We start from the raw sequence: 18,839 nt of genomic DNA, 5'->3' as shown, positions 1-18,839 counted from the left end.
CTCGCGTGTTCACGAAATACCGTCATTCTGAGACAGTCTATCAGATCGATTCATCTAATGGGACTACCCATGGTAGAGTCAGATCGCATTAAACGAAATTACCCAATTGACCAACTTACCATTCGTGAATACACAACCTATTCATCTCCGACGTATTCCAAAATATACATGAAATACGCGAACCCCTCCGGAGGACCAATCTCTCTATACGATAGCCTAAATCCAGGTCGATTCTCCATATACCTAGACGGCACAACGACATGTCAACTTATCGTCGAGTGGGGAATGGTAAATTAGGCTGCGACTTACCGTTTCCTAAAATGAGGTTGACCAAATGTGAAGCTAAAGATCACATATCAGCTGAGAGTGCTGGGATTTTCCTAAATATTGGAACTTACTAGACGAATTTGCTTCCTGGTTGTTTGCGCAGCACCCTGTTCACGCATTCTCACGCATTAGCTTTACCGTCACAGTGCATGATATTTCCACGATCGAGGAGAATAGGCTCACCGTATCGCCTCTGTTACTTCCTGTGTACATGTCTGGATATCCTTCTCATTTGGATTCTGTTATCGAAAGATGGACAAATCCAGATAAGCCGAAGTTGGAGTATCCGAGGTGTTGTTTACGAGCAATCGACTTACCCATGGATCACCTTTTGTAGTTAACATTGCGCTATCTTCTAGTTAGCTCTCCATGCCTCAACGGATATGTCGCTTGTGATCGACTCACTCCATAGTCCCTGAGTACGAGAAACCGCTCAGCGAATCCTTATACATGTATTGAAGTATTGAAATATGAACCACGAACTCGCCTTTATCAACCACCAGATCAAATTCCCCATCATCAAAGCCCAAATCCAATATATCCATCTCTAACCATTCCATCTTTGGTCTTGTTGCCGAATGACGCTCCTTCATCTGATCAATGACGATTTTCGAGTACTTCGAGCCTCCATCAGCCTGACCGCATCAACAACTATATTGGAAAGAACGCAGCTCACATCGATATTGACAATATCCCCCCACCCATTATCGTACAACACCTCGCCCAAAGCTGAATTCCCACATCCCAAGGTCAATATGCGCGTCTCCTTGCCTTTGCCCTTTTTGTCAGTGGTGGATGTCAGCTCGTCGAATAATGGTAAGAGGTATGTGGGCGATAGGAACCAGTCGAACGTCCTTCCGTCTGCTTCGCTACAAGCACGAGCATGATGGGGTTAGTACTGTATTTTACCTGCAATCAGAGCGGCTTTGAATGACGACGACGACGACGACGACGACGTACTTGGCATACCTCTGTTCCCTACAACAATCAAAACAATAAGCCTTGTATCTCTGGTGAGACGGGATGGGAGAAGGGTCGGTGGAGGTTGACAAGGTAGAGAACAGCGGACATACCAATACTCGTGGGTCCCGTAGCCCTCGTTAGTAGGAGGTAAGTTGGCTTCAGCGCTGGACACCATTGTAGAGCTGTGTGTCTTGCGGTCTATGTGATACAGCTGTGCAGAATACCTCTTTTACCTGTCCTATTTGATAGCATCGCTCAATGCGATCCATCTCGCTCAACCTGAAATTTCCGATAAACAAATGTAGTCATTACGTAATTTACTGCGATGCACGGTTCCTGTCCAGTGTCTAACCGGGTGAAGACAAGGACAATGTTGAATGTTGAATGTTGACGATATTGATCATCATCTACTCTCCTCCTCAGATATCGAAGCATATCATAGAAGTCATAACTGTTATCAAGTATCACAAGGAGATTACACGAGAAGAGGAAAAAGGACTGAATCGAGATACGTGCAGACATCAAGACAATCCTTCCTTACACCTCAACACCCAAGCCCGATGTCCAATCCCAACCCCGTACATTCCTCCACCAACCTCTTCCGCAGATTATCGTGGCAGACATCCGTGTCGATCTCGATACGTATAGCTGACGGAGAGCCAGGTGCGGGTATAGGAGCGGACAAGTATTTTGTGAGTTCCCTACCTCCCTTGTACCAGCGAAGCAGACGAATGCCCTCCTTTTGGTTCGACAATTACCGGAATGTTGCTGATCGCGCTTTCATTGGCAGATACAAGCACCTAGGTACACCTACTTGCCGTTGCTCATACCGGGGATACGAGAGAATCTCGTCGAATTGGCGCTGGACGATAGGCAGCTGCAAGAGACGGATGAGAAGGAATGGTGGTTCGAGGAAGAGGAGGATGACGATGAGCAGCCTGGCGGTTTTGCGAGACAGGGAGCTTGTAGGTGGTGAGTGGGGTCTTTATTCACTCTTGTTAATATCCCATTCATCTGAGATCAGATTGCAATTTGTCCCTACTTCATACATACCGGTTATGCCTGCTTTACATCTACATCGCGAATGCGAGCTAACATCACTAAAACCCTCAAAGGCACTGGCCAATAGACCTCCTCTCGATCCATTCGTACATCTCCCGACCTCGACCTCTACCCTCCTCCTCCTCCTCCTCTTCCACAATGATACCGGCGGAACCGAAACAGCTCAAACTCATCTTACACCTATCGAAACCGCCTGTAGACCGGCTGTTGATGCCTAATAACATAGATACCTGCAAGACGCAATGGTTGAATCAGGTTAAGGAGGCTGATTTTGTGAGATGGAGGAATACGAATAAGGTGACCGGGTTGAGGAAGGTCGAGTTGGATAATGGATGGGATGGGATCGTGCAGGGTGAGTGTGGCGTGTACTGCGCATTGCCCTCAGAGGAAAGTTTGTATGAGAAGGAAGATGTCGCAGAGGATCTGGCTTGAAAGGGATTTGGCTGTTCGGTATCAAGTGAAGTCATGCTAATATGCTATGGCCAAACTATAGACGACTACGACCTCTACGCCAGAATTGCATCACGTATACTGCCCCTTCCCATTGCACCGGCAGTCGGATCGAATATGACCTCCCCCAATCCCTCCAGACCACCATCAACAGATCCGTCAGGATCGACCGTCAAGGCTGAATCGGCATACTCGACACGGGCAATTCCAATAAAGCTATATCTACCGGATAATGCCCCCGTCATACAGGAGGTGATACCGCCTATAGGCAGTGATGGTGAGTCTCCCTCTACGAGTGCTCTCATCACAGGACCATATCTGAGATAGTCGGGAAACATCGCTGATCACGCGATCGAATAGGCAAACCAACAACCCTCCTTTCGATCCTTCGCCAACACCTCCATCTCCTCTTCCCTTCGAGATCGAAAGACCCTTATTCCCTTGCATTCCCGATAGCTCAGGGCATACTGATACCTGAGCAATCTGAGGTAGCTTGGTTGGCAGCTTGTATGTGCGGTGCGGACGGTTGGTTGAGAATTGGTATATGTTTGAGAGCGCAGTGAAATTTGTTTCATCGTTGTACTGTGAGTATGAAATGCAAATTGACGATATCATGTACCGTTCTGGGATCTACTGATCGGCTGATCTGCGACTTGACGGATCTTACTGATCTTACTGCATTTGCATTATCTATCAATCTATAGAATCTATATGATCTACTCAATATACTGATCTACTATCGCTACATCAACAAGCCTTTCTACTCTACAACACCACGTCTCTCGCACTACAACAACACACACCCCACTCCCTTATAAATTTCCGCCGTTCTCTTCGTTGACGAGCACATACCTGTATCTGGCATTACCAGCGATCATACTAGGCACAGCCTCGTTGACCTTTGACATTGGCCATTTCTGGATCCACGATTTGACCTTCTGGTCGGCAACCACTTGTAACATGTCCTTGAGGGTTTGAGGAGAGGCGATGAGAGATCCTCCGACGTGGACATTACCAAAGATGAGAGTCATGGGTGGGATATCTGCGATCTTGCCAGTCTCGGGTACACCGACTAGGATGAAATTACCTCCAGGTCGGAGGAGGGAGAGGTAGGCGGACATGTTCATGTCGGGGGCGTCTGGAGTGGCAGAACCCCGTTAGCATACACTTTGTTAATACTGATGATGAGGAGGGAATGAACTCACTCGAAGTACAGATGATCAGATCGAGTGATCTCTCGTGGCCCTTGAAGGCTTTGGCCTCGTCGTCACCGGTGATCAGGAAATGTTTGGCACCCAAATCCTCAGCGTCTTTTTGTTTTCTGGCAGAGTGGGAGATGACGGTGACCTCGGCACCAAGGGCGGTAGCTATATTCCAGGTAATGAAAATGATCAGCACATGACACTCCCTTCCTGTGCATGGGAAACACGACTTACCCAACGAAACACCAAAGTGACCCAAACCTCCTAATCCGATAATCCCAACATTCTTGGCCTCCTTACCAGCACCGTACTGCACCAAAGGTGAGAAGACGGTACCACCACCGCATAACAATGGGGCAGCTTCGGCAGGGTCCAACTCCTTAGGGATGGGGATGGCAAAGTGGGAAGGACCTCTCCAGTAGTTGGCATATCCACCGTAGGACTTTGATCCTTTAGAGGTTCGGCTGAATTTACCGTTGTATGTCCCGGTCATACCGTTGGAGCAGTAGTTCTCCATGTCTACGAGCGAAACATGACATGGGAATTAGCAAGTTGGAAATCGTTGACTGACGTTGGAAGAAACACACGACTCACCCTTGTTACAGTAGTGGCATTGTAGACATGAATCACACTGAGCACCAACACCGACGATATCACCCTTCTTGATCCCGTTTTTGGGGCTCGATCCGACTCTGACGACTTCTCCGACGATCTCGTGTCCTACCACTTGAGGCCACATATCTTTGAGCTCACCCCATCCTTCCGAGAGGGTGGAGACGTCCGAGGCGCAGATACCGCAGTAGAGGATCTTGACTGGAAGAGTGGAGAGATTGTCAGTCTAAGGTCTGTCTGATCAAATCGAGTGAAAAGAGGTGGCAAGTGAGGAAATCGCGACTCACTATCAATATCGTCCTCTGCGAATTGCTTGGGTTCATATTCGATGAACTTGAGGTTCCCCTCAATGGACTCTGGGCCGAATCCAGCCCATCCTTCGAATTTGTATTCAGTGTTTGACATGTTTGCTATCTTTTCTGGTACGTTGTGTAATGAGAGTCAAGTGAATTATTGTGTCTGGAGATAAGTTCGTTCAAACAGCCCATCATGCTATTTATACTACCTCGTTCTGCTTTTGAGAAAATTCTTATCTCATCTCTAGGCAGCCCCATTGATCTCCTCCACCTCTTTCCTCCACTTTCCACGAAACCACTATGTCATCATCATCTCATAAGACCACCTCGACATCGCTAAATGCCTACTGTACCAGACTGAATGAAATTGCTAGAAAAGATTCAACCTCCACTCCCACAGAAGACCACCAAACACCGCGAAACTTCGGTAAAAGACCAGGTACGTCACCTGTCACCTGTCCGGTTAATTAACTGGAATCGGTGACGATCGATTATCCGAGATTTACGGAATCGTCCATTGCCGCAGGTTCATCGTCCCTCGAACAAAATTTCAGATGTCATTTTGATGCTTGGGTTTGTAACGGCCGAATCTGATCAACGGTATCAGATTCAAACCTCCACTCGAAGATGAATCCTGCTCGCTTGTTTATCAATGCAGAGTGGAGTGATAGCGGCATCAAATTGGTGTCTGCGCTTGTCTTACTCAGCAGCATATGCCGGCGGTCATCAAAACTTTCATTTTTGGAGAAAAGTCGAGGAAGCTGCCTTGGTGTTCAGCTCAATCGCCCATTGATTAATTTCACGTGTCGATGACATAGTCCGATTATTGACGAAACCCACAACCCTCATGCAGTAGTAGCACACGCCTCTCAGCTAACTGAAAAGCATCTTCGGGGGTCTCGTTTTATGCCTTGAGCCGATGCTCATCTCCCATATAGTCTTGACGAACGCGTCGGAGTCAAGCAGTGTCAACTTTTGCGACTGAGTACGAACTGGATCCATCTCAAGGTCGATGGTGATGTATGAACAAGTTATTCGAGCTCAATCACCCAGCACGGCAGGGCGATGGATTTACGTCATTGGTAGAATGGCGAATCACCAATTCTCCTTGCTAGTCCGAGTCCACATACTCGCGCGTAACCTTTGTTGTTCTGTACAGCCCTGCGAAGAAGCACCATTGGACATTGTGCTGTGCTTGACAATGAGAGGAGTGCGCTCACCGCTTCTGCCACACCGACAAAAACGTTGCTTATGATGTAGCCTTGAACAAAGGTAAGAACACCCGAAACCCTTCGGAGACGTTAAAGGTCTTCTTGGATCCTTGAAACGCCAAGCAGCGCAAAGGAGCTTTGGAAGATCTGACCGAGCTGAGATTGGAGCAGAAAGGAGAGGTCAAATCTTTGGCTCTCAGTCAATCGACATACGCACGATCATCCCTGTCGATGTGGGTATAAAAAGTGTGAATGATGCGTCCAATATCCCTCTCAAACCTCCAACATTATTCTTTCTTACGCCTATACCGACGACATGTCATCTGGAACGGGGGGCACCAAACGTTCACGAGAGGGTGCCACTCAAACCTCCAAAGTTGGTCAACCTCGACTCGGCGACGACCTAGCCCCTCCACCACATACCAATAGTAGTGGAGTGAATTCCGCTGCTCCGTCCAGACCTGCCTCCGACGACGGAAAACTATTTGATTGTATTGATTTCGCGGCAGGCGAAGACGGTGATAGAGGCCCCGAGGAGTCCACAGCTTCGGGCTCCAAGGGCAAGACCGCCAAATCAGCCTTCTCGTGGTCTACCACCCCCGATTATGCGGGCCCACCCAAGCCCACATTTCATGGATACTCGGCAGGTGATCATTCGAGGAAAGTTGCGCTGGATGCCAATTTCAAGCTTCTGGTGGGTAAGTTCACCGGAGAGTTCACCAGCTGCAGCAGCCATCAGATCGGCTATACGCCAACTGCTTGTCTTGATAACGATTCGAAACGAACTCCAAATGTAGGTGCCGTTGTTGCTCACCTCAAAGCGATGGGCATCTCCAATATTCACTGATACCGCTATCGAATTGATCGTAGTGCTCCGAGGCGTCTACCAGGCGAGATGTCCGGAAATGGGCTAACGACCTGATAACGAACGAGAGTAGTCATGCGTACTTCACCAAGAACGAGGTTGATAACCAATTCGTCGGAACATTGGACCGTGTCACTGGTGAGGAGGTGGTTTCAGTCTTGAAGAGGGAGCACAAACGATTCGAAAATAGATCCATAGATCTGAAAAGATATGGTGAGTTGGCTATGGCTACTTCTCATACCTCAGACTCGTTCCTGTCCCATTCAACCGGGTACCCGGATTGAATTAAGGCATGAGCTGACGGACAGCGATATCTCATCAGATGAATACATGGCCACACATCCTCAAGGCGCCGAAACCTGATAGATGCCAAGGCAGATTCGGATCAAGTACCATCTAGAGATCATAAGGTGTTGATGCAGGATATGCAATCCAGCTTAATGATACGGTCTTCAAGCTTGGATGTTGCTGGCATTCAAGTTCTATATCTCCTCCCTTGTGTCGGTATCTGAACGCAGTTCCGAGGTGGCAGAGCGCAGGTCTTCGCGGAGACGATGTTCTTTGGCATTGTCGTAGACTAACCCGCGTTGCATTATACCCACAAATTGGCTCAGCTCTCAATCCAATCCCGCACACTCAGTTAGCGAACACAACCCCGCTGTCTACTGAACAGTCCCGACAGGTCCAGGTGCGAATGGATGATCTGAGAATTGCAGTAGACCTTGCATTTCGTATACCCTCACCGGCCGGAAATTGGTGTTGCACAACTTACACTCACTTACGCAAAGTCACAAGTCTTTGTGCTGTATCTTCATCGTCCATGGATCGGACAGAGGCTTATTCAACGTATCTTGAGTAGCCCGAAGCTTATGGAACGGTCCCATGGGCCTATAGCTGACCGCTACGGCCAACGGAAATGATAAGACAGACACAGCCCATGAGATTCGTCCTTCGCAGATGAGTGGCACTCCACAAATGAACAAGATGCAAGTGCATGCATAACTTGTGGCATGATGCATAAACGCAAAAGCGGTAAAGAAGGTACCAAACAAACGCGCTGTGATGGTCTTATTGACGCGCAGACTTGATATGTATCATGAGCTGACGGTCATCGTCCTGACTTGTCCACAGCCTCCGCAACGGAACGAATGTTTACTGATCTCATCAATAAATGAGGTCTTATAGTCCCAGGCCTCCTCTTGGCTCGGCGGATCGACGTTAATCGTGCCACCAAACGTGGCCACACGATGGCAAGAGGGGCAGCTGAGCGGTATATCTCTGAAAGTGAATTGCGCGTTGATGTTACTCAAAATTGCGCCTGGAGGGTGGGAAGGACTTGATCGGCAGGTTTCCTAGGGACAGGTCACAGTCAGCAACATCATCTTTGTACATTTAGCGTTGTTTTCAGTGAGCTTGAGGCCAAAGGTCAGTCAGAATAGCGGGGTTTTTAAAGCGAACGTACACAACTGTTCACACCTTTCTTCAGCATATTTTTGGTCCATTCTACCTCTTCACCAATATTACTGTTTCCTCGGGCCTCAAGCGGATCAGTGATGCTCGCTCGCTCGGGCAGACCAGTGATAGGTTCGATGGACGTATGATCATGTGTGAAGTAGAATTCCGCAGTCCACGAGACCAGCGAGGATGTTTGGTTGTTGTTTGGCATGATGCGTGGGAGATCGATAATGCAAAAATGTGGGATGAAAGTTTTTAGATGACAGCATCCTCTGAACGGTAGACTCTCATCGTATATATACCTATGAATCTACATATGCAGAGACGGGAGAGACATATCTAATCTTGCGGAGTACGAGTACATGCATCATTACATCTCCGCGACCTTGCACTCCGACGTATATAATACTCGTCATGCAGTGTCATCGCGTTCCTCACTACATGAGACCAGTGTCATCCAACTATTTTAAGATCAGCAGCGACCCAACTCTCCCTTGTTATCCTTGCCACATGACTGGTTGTCGAGATACAGTCTCAGCGGCTCACATCATCCCCTCATAATGAGTGTCTTCTGAGACCTACGCGGAGATTCGATCGGGATAGGATTTAGATCAGTCAGGCCGTTGAAGTGATCCTTTCAAGCTGGCATTCCTTTCCTCGTTTCACTGATGTGAACAAATTGCAAGTCTGTACTTCTTCTCAGACGAGCGAAGCCTCTCAGTCAAAGCGGAAGGCTCCTCAAGCGAACCGTAATTTGAATTGTTAACAGGGCTCATCGTGAAGTAAATCGTATTACACCCTGAGATGAATCATTCGATGATGTTGCATGCTATGCAGACAGCTCAAAATCCCACGTTTTTTCCCATAGAGCGCCCAATCTATCAACGGGTATGATCTACTGTATTTCATGGTGAACCAGATTACACACTCTAACCGAGATTATCGAGGCACATCAAGAAGCTCGTTGCAAATCGTACATCAACACACTAAGAGTACAGTATCCTGTTCACCTTGATCTTCATACAGTATCCAACCCAGAATCGACCAGGGCTCGGCTCCTTTATGTCATGAGTTCAAGTAGTCTGTTTGCAGGTTCTCCAGGCTCGAGTCCCTCACCCATCACAACAACCCACCCAAATACCCTCTGACATCCTCTCTGTCCAACTCATCCTCCCACCCACCATCCCTCACATACTCCCTCAAACTCATGATCACCTGTTTCCTCCCAAACGACTCCCTCCACTTATGTCCCGACTCATCAATTGGATAAACGACCAACTCGCCCACATCCCTTAATATCTCTTTACCCATTCCCCTCGCCTGCTTTGTCAGTCTACGTTCGACATACTCATTAATAATCTTATCTACCTCTTCCTGTGTCGTGGTCGTACTCGTGGTCGTCAAATGACCATACTTGATTTTATTCCTCATCCCCTCGTCTATTTCCAGAGAGGGATCTTCCAACAACCCCATCCAGATGGGATCAAGACAATTGCAATTCACCAACTTGATCTTCATGTTTGGATAGCCCACGTTGAAGTCATGCAGGAGCTGGACCAGGTCGATAAGGAAAGAAGCAAAGTCTTGAGTCGGTTTCAAAGTGTTGGGATGACCATACCATTCTTCTTCATGTTTTGTCGAAACTCTTGTTTTCTTCGGTAAGAACATAATCACCAGCTCCCTAACCTCGGGAAATCCAGCTTTGATAAATGTATTTCTAACGAAGGGGATCAACCCGTCGGTATATCTATGATCCAATTGGAAAATCACTTTACGAGGTCCAACCGCCGATATGTCCATTGGCCAGTTCCATTTCGCCTGTGAACCACCACTACCAACCTCGTCTCTCACCAGTCCCCCTTGGTTGAGAGTATAGGGCCGGTGCGCATACGGTCTGAACCCACTTTCATCCCATGAGGCATACCAGCAATCCCTATAATAAGGCTCAGGTACCCCCATCCAGATCAACTTCTTCATGTTTGTGGGCAATTTTCGGGCGTAGTTTCTCGCTATGATATCTTCTGAAGTTGATTTTCTCTCGGACCATCCTCTCCGTCCGGGGAGACCTCGAAGTGTGTTTAGGTGAATCTTGAGTGTTTGCAGGTGGGTGTACCCATAGGTATTTGTACTGTGAGGAGAGAAGGATAGTCGAGTGAGATGGTTGTAGTTCTTGAAATGGCAATTTAACGTTTTGGTCAGACCTCTTGAATGGACGTATTTGGATTTGCTTGCTAGCAATGAGGTTGACTGGCCGAATGGGTGTTTGGGGGTCAATCCTACGGTGAGGTCTTTCCATAGGAGTTGGAGGGCTAGGGCGGATATCTCGTGCTTCACCTGTGCGAGGGCGCGGAGGGTGTCGGGGGAGGATGAGCAGAAATGGACGATCTGGAGGATCAGCTCGATTGGTAGTCTGGGTCTGGAAGAGGGGGGTGAGGAGGAAGTTGTGGATGGGATCTGTTTCTCCGATAGTTCAGGGATAGATGAAGGGTCAGGATCCTCGGGACGTCTCTGCGATACAACACGCAGGATATGGTCAGTCTCACCATGAGCATGTATGTTCAGGTGTTGTGAGCTGTGAAGATATATGTGATTGCTTACTTTGTCATGCTTGTGGATATGGAACAGTTGCCTGAATCTACGAGTCATCATTTTGTGGGAGGGTAGGATGTCGGGTGGCAAGGTGTAGAGGATGACTTGATGAGAACCGTATCGAACTGGACGTGGTGAACAAGAGAGGGAAGATAAGCGAGGAAGAAGATTCAAGAACAAGCTGGAACGAGGTGGGTTTACGATGATAGTACGATAGTATACTGATTGTTGAGAGGACGAGACGATGCTAGGCTATGCTATGATATGCTATGATATGCTATGATATGCTATGATATGCTATGATATGGTGAGACTGCAAGTAAAAGGTTGATTGATGATTGATGATTGATGATTGATGATGCTGTGCTAGTGCGTATACACAAGTAAGTGTATACAGTGTACGGTAGTCATATAGTGAGTGCACTGGTCATCCCGGCTAATGACCATACCGGAGATGATAAGTTATCATTCACATTCTATTTCATTTCATATATCCATATTCATATTCATGTTTACAAAAAAAAGCCTTGATATCATATCTCTCTCTGATGTATTGCCCTCTCTTCCCCCTTATAAGATCTGATTTCTATCTCGCAAAATGGCAGTTCCCTTACACTCGGTCCTGCGATAACATCTTTGTTCGTTCTTGTTCGACTCGCTACGGTTCATCGTATCACCAATTCAGTATTGGCCATTACCTCTCGGTGTATATTTCACTCACAGCATATAGCAAAGACACGGCAGTATTGATATTATGAGGGTACCCAGTAATAGTCACCAATCTCTCCTCCGGATTGGCGACCGTACCAGGAGCAGCCGTTCCAGGGTCGGTCACTCGGATCTGACATTGAGATTGTCCTCTTATCTCGTTGATCTTGGAACCACCTTTACCGATGATAGCGCCGACTAAAGAGTTGGGGATGAATATTTGCTGAGTCTGCATACCGGGTGGGGGAGGGGCGTTGGGATCTTTGTTATTGAATTGGGGAGGTGCACCACCTGGTCCTCCGCCGGGACCACCGGGTCCACCACGAGCACCGACTTGTCGGTATGAGCTGGTGGATGCACCTGGATTACGTTCTTGGTATTCGAGTAAGATGGTTCCGATGTAGTATACTGCGATGTGGACTGCGTCGGCTACTCCGGATACGGAGAGGACTCGCTATGATGATATATAAGCTCAAGCTTTCAACCCGAATTATTTGTGAGGGCGAGCTCACCTCGGTGGATCCTGGTAGCATAGCTTCACTAGCGTTCAATCTCGCGCCAGAAGCTTCTTGGATTTCCTTGATCTTGGATCCACCTTTGCCGATTCTGCCAGCAAATTCAGTCAGTCTTTGCTCGCCTCAGCTTCAGATTCGTTCTGTGCAACTCACACACTGCCCATACGAGAATTGGGGATGATAAATTTGATGGTGACTGCGCGTGATCCGGGAACAGAAGCGACATCGAAGGGTTCGTCGTTGATTCGTCTAACAATGAGACCGAACGCCTAAGAGTGTCTCAATCAGCTTATAATCTTGAACGACCGTCAGAAAGCTGACTCACCTTGGCAACAGCATCCAGAGCACCAGAGACATTAAGGATTCTTTCGGGATTACCAGGGATAGATTCGGAGACGGTTACTCGAGCACTTGATTTTTCCTATCAACGTGGACTCTGGTCAGTGGCCCTCCTTCCTTTCTTTGGTAGATGAAGGCGATGAGCTCACTCTAATCTCGTTGACGTGAGCACCACCTCTTCCAATGATGATACTGGCATCTTGAGTGACGATCAAAGATCTCATGGAGATTTGTTGAGGGGGTGCTTCTGATTTGACGGGAACGGCGGGGACAGAGGAAGGGAGGGCGTTTGAGGGGCCAGCATCGGCACTGCACGGGGTCGAGCACTCAGTAAGCAGATGCACCATGAAAGGTGCCCAGTGAGGACGTCAAGAAAGGGAAGAAATCAACCCACCCCTCCATCTCAACATCATCCATCTTCTTCTTAGGTTCCTCTGCTTCTCCGTTACCGTTACCGTTCTCTTCCTTCTTCTCAGACTTGGACTCTCCGTCAGGTTTAGCCCTCTTGGCCGAAGTCTGAGCGGGCGAGTTGGCGGATGGGGAAGGTGAGGCGGGTCGCTTGTTGGTAGCTGCTGTTGTAGGGGGAGAGACGTCCGACATGATGAGTGTGGTGAGGTAATGGTGGTGATTGGAGTTGAGGGACTAGTCAGTTTGATGATCCGATTACACGCGTAAGAGCGAGATGGAGGATGTATATATACGATTGTGTGTGTGATGTTGAGGCGTTGAGGAACGGTAGGAAACAGAGGTTGAGGTAAGGTATATGGTATGTTCCGGTGGGTGAGAGTAGAGGGAGGAGGGAGTTGAGATTGTCGTTGATAGACGGGAAGGGGTTTGGGTGTGGGTATGATGGTCGGTCGATGTTGATGGTATTCGCGATACGAGTGTGTATGATATGATGGAAAGTGAAGGAATGGGTGTCAGGGTGGAGGAAGGGTTCAGAAGAGGAGATGGGAACTCACGTTGATTGATGTGCTATAGTCACTGATTACTGATCTACTCTTGAGCAACAAGTATGTTGAGATGATGCCTGATCAGTAAGTGATGCTGAGTAACGTTGAATGATAGTGATGTCTATCTGATGTGAAAGTATGCTGGTACTGACAACAAAGGGAATGCTTCAGCACTCTTCCTCTTCTTTACCTTTGTCTCTCTCACTCTCTCACTCTCTCATTCACTGTTGATGCTGTACCTGTCGGCTGTCTGCATGAACGGTGAACAGTGCGTGTGTGCATATCATACAGCTTATTAACGGTGTTTCGGATATTGAATCTCATGTGGCACTAATGTTACAAGTATTATCGATCATGATCATGACGCGTGCTTTGTTATTTGTTATTTTTTCAGAGAAAGACCCGAAAAGCTGGAATCCATTCTCTTCAAAATGGTTATTTGGTTCATCTTTGACGCGTTATCAATCAATGCATATCGCTATCTGATGCATGAAAATCATGTGTATGGCCAGTCTGTGGTCTGTGGTGTATGCACAAGTGCTTAGAGAAGGTAGTCATGATGAAGGAACGGTGGATGTCCCTCTCCTTCGTGAGCAGGTGATGTGCCACCATTAAATTGGGTAGAGTGTATCCCACCTCATCCGTTAAGCGATTACTACCATGTATCAACGTATATACCCCCCAACCTCATCACTCCATTACCCCCCTTCTTCACCCCGACTCGAGCTGCATCTCATCTCTCATTTGTATATACTCTTCATCCCTCATCATCAACACCATATACCATCACAATACATTGCATCATCACCTAGAGCATCGCTGGACCCCATCTGCACCTCGCCAATAGCATATCATCTCGTCAAGCAGGCACATCTTCGATAGGTATACATACCGACGCGTATATCACTCGTCAATAAACCACAACATCGTTCGGAACACCTCGCATCCACCTAGGCTACCAGTTCTAATTTTTAATCTGACCTCCTTGCATCAGCTCATAGATCTCGCCCATTTTGAGGTGATACTCCGACCGCGACCTCCAAGCATATACGAGGTACAAACAAATACGATCTTCACCATGCCCCTCCTAAAACGTAAACCCGTCATCCCCACCCCCCTTCCCCAACTCTCATCAGTCCTAACCCCCATTCCCCAGCAATCCACCGATCCCAGCGCCGTGAAAGAGGTCGCGCTCCCCCTGGATGGTAAAGATGATGAAGAACAGTTGGAAATTCTCTTATCGGTCTTTCGGGGCGAGATGAACGGCGTTCAACCTTCAGTCTCCACCTCCACAAATGGGAATAGCAGTAGTACTGGGAAAGGTAAAAAGGGGAGAGCGAGTTTGGCCAATGGGAATGGACATGGGAATGGGGAAGAGGTCAATGGGATTAAACCGTTTTGGAAATCTAGTGATAAGGAGTGTTGGTACTTGCCTGAGACTGGAGAGATATTCACGGACTATGAGTGAGCACCTTCCTCGCCGCTCGCCAACTATCATCTATTCAGCGTGACAGGTGCTCATGTAGATCCAGATGGCTGATGTGAAATGGTATGAAACTGTAGATCCTTCTGCGCGAGAAGAGCTTTTTACGCTCAACCGCTGTTCCAGTGCGAAGGTGGGTTTACATCCTCTGATGTATTTTCATCGAGATCTTCTGCTAACTCCCTGATATGCGAATGTAGTCTCCGGCAAATCTTCTTTAAGCTACTTTACAGCCCTCCAATCTGAACAGAAAGAAGTCCGTCAATTACATTCCAGATTCCCTAGACAACTGAAGAAAGCTGTATTGAGTGCCGTCCAATTCCGTATGTCCCTACTCATCCTCTCCAATGACCAGAACACGAATGGTGATTGAGCTGACATTACTCATTCTTCTCACGCTATCAGAAATAGAAGGTAAATTAGATACATTGGCAGATAAGATATTCGAGAGGTTCCATGATAGGTTCTTCGACGAGGAGAGTGAGTCAGGGCATCCTCTTCTCTTCCTACCTCAGGAAAACCTACAACCTATCTCGACAGGAGACTGAATGTGGATTGTACTTCTACAGAGGTATTCGTAGATGTAGACGGCGACAAATACCTCGCCCGAATAGTCAAGACCTTCCCACCCCGATCTCTAGCCACTTCGACCTCGTCATCGCCATTCAAACCTTCCTACCTCACCGCTCCGAGCTTACACCCCTACGCTACTGACCTATCCCTATCCCTCGAAGAGGTCAATGAGAAGGACGACCCGTCGAAATATTTCTATAACGTCCGATTGATCGAGGAGGGGTATCCCGAGGGGATCGCGGCGGAATATGCTAGTGCGAATGGGCAGAGCAATGGGCCTGATGACGAGGAGGAGGATGGCAAGGGGGAGAAGTGGATGGGGAGTACGATGGAAGTGCAGTGTGATAAGATCAGGTGAGTAGTTCTGTTTAGCCCTTACAATGTCAAGTGGAGGGTTCATGAGGAGAGAGAGAGACATTGGATATTGGATACGGTGTCAAAGCGACGAGAAAGGATTATCGGCGTTGTGAGGGTGAGGGAGGCTGATGTGAAGAAGTGATGTTCGATATCTCATGCTGATTCTATTCGATATGATAGCCGAGACCGGATCAACTTTTCTCGAGCGATGCTCAAACGATTCATCCGAGATTGCGTAGTACGAGATACAGCGGTCTATTCCCCCTGGATGGTGAAACCCTCCGTTGCGCTCAGGTACGGCATACCCACCGAAATGACTGATGAGATCCGTCAGGGCATATTGAACTACAAAGAACGACAGATGGATAAGAGGAAGCGAGAGAGGGAAGAGAGATTGGGGATAACCAACCTGCCTCCTGCGGGGGAAGAGGAACCGAAATCGAAGAAACAGAAGAAAGAGGAGGAGAGGAAGTTGAAAGAGGAGGAAAGGCTGAGGGAGAAAGAGGCGAAGGAGAGGGAAAGGGAAGAGGAGGAGAGGAAGAGGAAGAAAGCTTTGAAGTATCCTGCTGAGGGTGGGTTGGCAGTTCCCTTTGCATCATTGTTTGATGTCTGACAATCATGGGAAAAGGATGCTGATTGGATATCGTGTGGCATAGACCTCCTCGTCGAATGGTCTGAAGAGAAAGATCGACCTGCTGGTAGAATCGAAGTTCGACCTATACCGAATAAGATATTACCGTTTGGTGATCAATTCGAGAAACTACTCATGACATGGAGTTTCCTCAATGTTGTGGGGTAAGCTACAATCTTCTTACTTGAATCCAAAAATCGGCTGACGATGGTCACGACTCATAGCAAACCACTTGGCATATCATCATTCTCTTTAGACGATTACGAACAGTCCCTATACCATTCCGAAGCCTACACCAGCCCAGCACCGTTGATCTCTGAAATTCACTCTGTCCTTCTCAATGCTCTCTCCGCCGACTTGACCGCGGGACACGAGCCCGTAAGGTCGTTGAGCAGTTATGGCAGAGAACCAGATAATGACACGGATTACTGGGAAGGCAAAAAGGGAGCTACGACCGAAACCCTTTCTCCCGTCGTTCTACCCCTCGCGGAATCATGGAAGACCAAAGTCCTATCTATCAAAGATGGACGGAAAGGGTGGGAGAGCAGTCTAATAGGATGTTTATGGGAACGAGCGAACCTCGAAATCCTCCCCAACTATCTGGATAATATCCTGCATCTCACTTTCGAAGATAAACCTGCGCCGACCCGACCGACCTGGTCGACTGGACCTTCCACCTCTTCCACCAACGGTACGAATGGGTTGATACCTGCCAGACCTGAAAAACGATATGGGACATTACATCACTCGCATAAGTTGGATATTATCGCGTTCTTGATTGAGCTGGTGAATCAGACGGAGGTTATAAGGGAGTTTATGGAGGAGTCGACGGTGAATCTGACGGAGGTGAGGAAGGATCAGGTGGAGGTGAAGAGGGAGTTGAGGAGAGTGTGAGTGGTTTACCTTAGTATCGGAATCGCATCTTCTTGTCTTGTCGACTTTATTGTACGCATTGTGCTGACCACTGGTTGCTATTCACTTCTAGCCAAGCCGAAAGAGAAGCCCTTGAGCCCAAAGAAAAACCCAAAGAAGAAGGCGACGAGAACGGTGATATATCCATGGAAGCGAAACCCGAAGGAACCGATTCGCCCGACGTGTCAATGACGAATGGACATACCAACGGTCATACCGATCGAGACGAGCTGGAGGATTCACCATCAGTGCAAGACGACCTCTCAGATGTGGAATCGGATCACAAGGACCTATCTGCCATTGGAGCATCCAGGCGTAAAGCCATGAAAGAGAAGGCTTTGGAACGAGAAGCTGAATCCAACTTGCGGAACCAGAAGCTCGCCAAGGAAAGGGAGGAGTTGCGAATCAAAAAGCTGGAAGGTAAACATATTGCCAATGAGAAGAAACGATTGATGGATGAAGAAGAGGCAATTAATCAGAAGTTGAAGAATCTGGAATACGATTTCCGAAGATGGATCTACACATTACGTTCCAAACCTTTAGGATACGATAGGTTCGGAAATAAGATTTGGTGGATGGATGGCCTGGGTTCGTCGACCTTGTTTGGGAGTGACGGGAAGATCAACCTGGGTAGCGGGCGATTATATATCCAGGGCGTAGATGAGGAGGATGAAGATATACTTAGGGTATCGGCGTCGAACGTGGTTGATGAGGAGGTGTTGAGGGAGTATGTGGAGGGACGGAGAGATGGGGAAGAAGGGATGAGGTTGGAGAAGGGTGAATGGGCTGTTTGGGATCATCCTGATCAGGTGGGTCCAGTCTTCCTTCTGCTTTGCCTCACATCAGATGTAGATGTGATAGGAGGAAGTGGAGCAGTTTTACTGATCTTGTTGGGTGGTAGGTACGCGAACTCATGAATTGGCTTAATCCGAGAGGAATTAGGGAGAACCAGTTGTTGAAGCAGTTGAGGATGTGGGGGAGTGAGATTGAGCAAGGTATGAGGAGACGAAGGAGTCTAGCTGGATTGGTGAGTTATCTACGCGTGATACCTCGTCAACCCATGACTTATGATTTTTTAACTGCGTACAGGACCAAGCCCCTGAGTCTGATGAACATAACACACGTAAACTTCGACCTACTAGGAAAGTGAATCAGGATGAGGACAAGGAAGGATACATGAGCTGGAAGGTGAGTATAGCGATTACTTGAACTTGAGTATATACTGATCGAGTGTGATACCTACGTGAAATATAGAATAAAAGAGCTCTAGAGAACAAAGCGTAAAGCGTATGAGTCGAGATGGGATGAGGGGTCTTGGATCTTGTAACTTTCATAT

General features: G+C 47.8%; 8 protein-coding genes across 8 annotated transcripts; 3 read left to right on the top strand and 5 right to left on the bottom strand.

Moving 5' to 3' along the window:
- Positions 1–137: 137 nt before the first annotated feature.
- I302_100489 (uncharacterized protein) lies at positions 138–1,465 on the bottom strand (the record flags this gene model as incomplete). The annotated part of the gene is made up of 9 exons (XM_019190506.1): positions 138–243; positions 310–342; positions 399–434; positions 511–566; positions 645–675; positions 733–944; positions 1,004–1,196; positions 1,288–1,305; positions 1,401–1,465. The coding sequence occupies 9 exons, from the start codon at positions 1,463–1,465 to the stop codon at positions 138–140; spliced, it is 750 nt and encodes a 249-aa protein (XP_019047254.1).
- Positions 1,466–1,850: 385 nt separating this feature from the next.
- I302_100488 (uncharacterized protein) lies at positions 1,851–3,365 on the top strand (the record flags this gene model as incomplete). The annotated part of the gene is made up of 5 exons (XM_019190505.1): positions 1,851–1,982; positions 2,081–2,262; positions 2,406–2,704; positions 2,846–3,079; positions 3,163–3,365. The coding sequence occupies 5 exons, from the start codon at positions 1,851–1,853 to the stop codon at positions 3,363–3,365; spliced, it is 1,050 nt and encodes a 349-aa protein (XP_019047253.1).
- A 249-nt stretch (positions 3,366–3,614) lies between these two features.
- I302_100487 (uncharacterized protein) lies at positions 3,615–5,021 on the bottom strand (the record flags this gene model as incomplete). Its single annotated transcript, XM_019190504.1, has 5 exons — positions 3,615–3,940; positions 4,008–4,169; positions 4,239–4,523; positions 4,599–4,817; positions 4,904–5,021. 5 exons carry the CDS (start codon positions 5,019–5,021, stop codon positions 3,615–3,617), a joined length of 1,110 nt encoding a protein of 369 aa, XP_019047252.1.
- A 1,418-nt stretch (positions 5,022–6,439) lies between these two features.
- I302_100486 (uncharacterized protein) lies at positions 6,440–7,272 on the top strand (the record flags this gene model as incomplete). The annotated part of the gene is made up of 2 exons (XM_019190503.1): positions 6,440–6,916; positions 6,994–7,272. The coding sequence occupies 2 exons, from the start codon at positions 6,440–6,442 to the stop codon at positions 7,270–7,272; spliced, it is 756 nt and encodes a 251-aa protein (XP_019047251.1).
- An 810-nt stretch (positions 7,273–8,082) lies between these two features.
- Positions 8,083–8,654, bottom strand: I302_100485 (uncharacterized protein; the record flags this gene model as incomplete). Its single annotated transcript, XM_019190502.1, has 2 exons — positions 8,083–8,340; positions 8,451–8,654. The coding sequence occupies 2 exons, from the start codon at positions 8,652–8,654 to the stop codon at positions 8,083–8,085; spliced, it is 462 nt and encodes a 153-aa protein (XP_019047250.1).
- Positions 8,655–9,562: 908 nt separating this feature from the next.
- I302_100484 (uncharacterized protein) lies at positions 9,563–11,092 on the bottom strand (the record flags this gene model as incomplete). Its single annotated transcript, XM_019190501.1, has 2 exons — positions 9,563–10,951; positions 11,042–11,092. 2 exons carry the CDS (start codon positions 11,090–11,092, stop codon positions 9,563–9,565), a joined length of 1,440 nt encoding a protein of 479 aa, XP_019047249.1.
- A 550-nt stretch (positions 11,093–11,642) lies between these two features.
- I302_100483 (uncharacterized protein) lies at positions 11,643–13,194 on the bottom strand (the record flags this gene model as incomplete). Its single annotated transcript, XM_019190500.1, has 7 exons — positions 11,643–11,690; positions 11,754–12,194; positions 12,253–12,346; positions 12,409–12,524; positions 12,581–12,676; positions 12,744–12,903; positions 12,989–13,194. 7 exons carry the CDS (start codon positions 13,192–13,194, stop codon positions 11,643–11,645), a joined length of 1,161 nt encoding a protein of 386 aa, XP_019047248.1.
- Positions 13,195–14,625: 1,431 nt separating this feature from the next.
- On the top strand, positions 14,626–18,712 carry I302_100482 (uncharacterized protein; the record flags this gene model as incomplete). The annotated part of the gene is made up of 11 exons (XM_065869087.1): positions 14,626–15,011; positions 15,111–15,163; positions 15,231–15,353; positions 15,436–15,510; positions 15,600–15,957; positions 16,141–16,532; positions 16,617–16,755; positions 16,816–17,481; positions 17,577–18,312; positions 18,405–18,530; positions 18,593–18,712. 11 exons carry the CDS (start codon positions 14,626–14,628, stop codon positions 18,710–18,712), a joined length of 3,174 nt encoding a protein of 1,057 aa, XP_065725159.1.
- Positions 18,713–18,839: the final 127 nt, after the last annotated feature.

Source organism: Kwoniella bestiolae, chromosome 1, assembly GCF_000512585.2.
Source record: "Kwoniella bestiolae CBS 10118 chromosome 1, complete sequence".
Taxonomy (NCBI): Eukaryota; Fungi; Basidiomycota; class Tremellomycetes; order Tremellales; family Cryptococcaceae; genus Kwoniella; species Kwoniella bestiolae.
The sequence above is the reverse complement of the archived record's forward strand: the minus strand, read 5'-3'. Positions and strand labels throughout refer to the sequence as shown.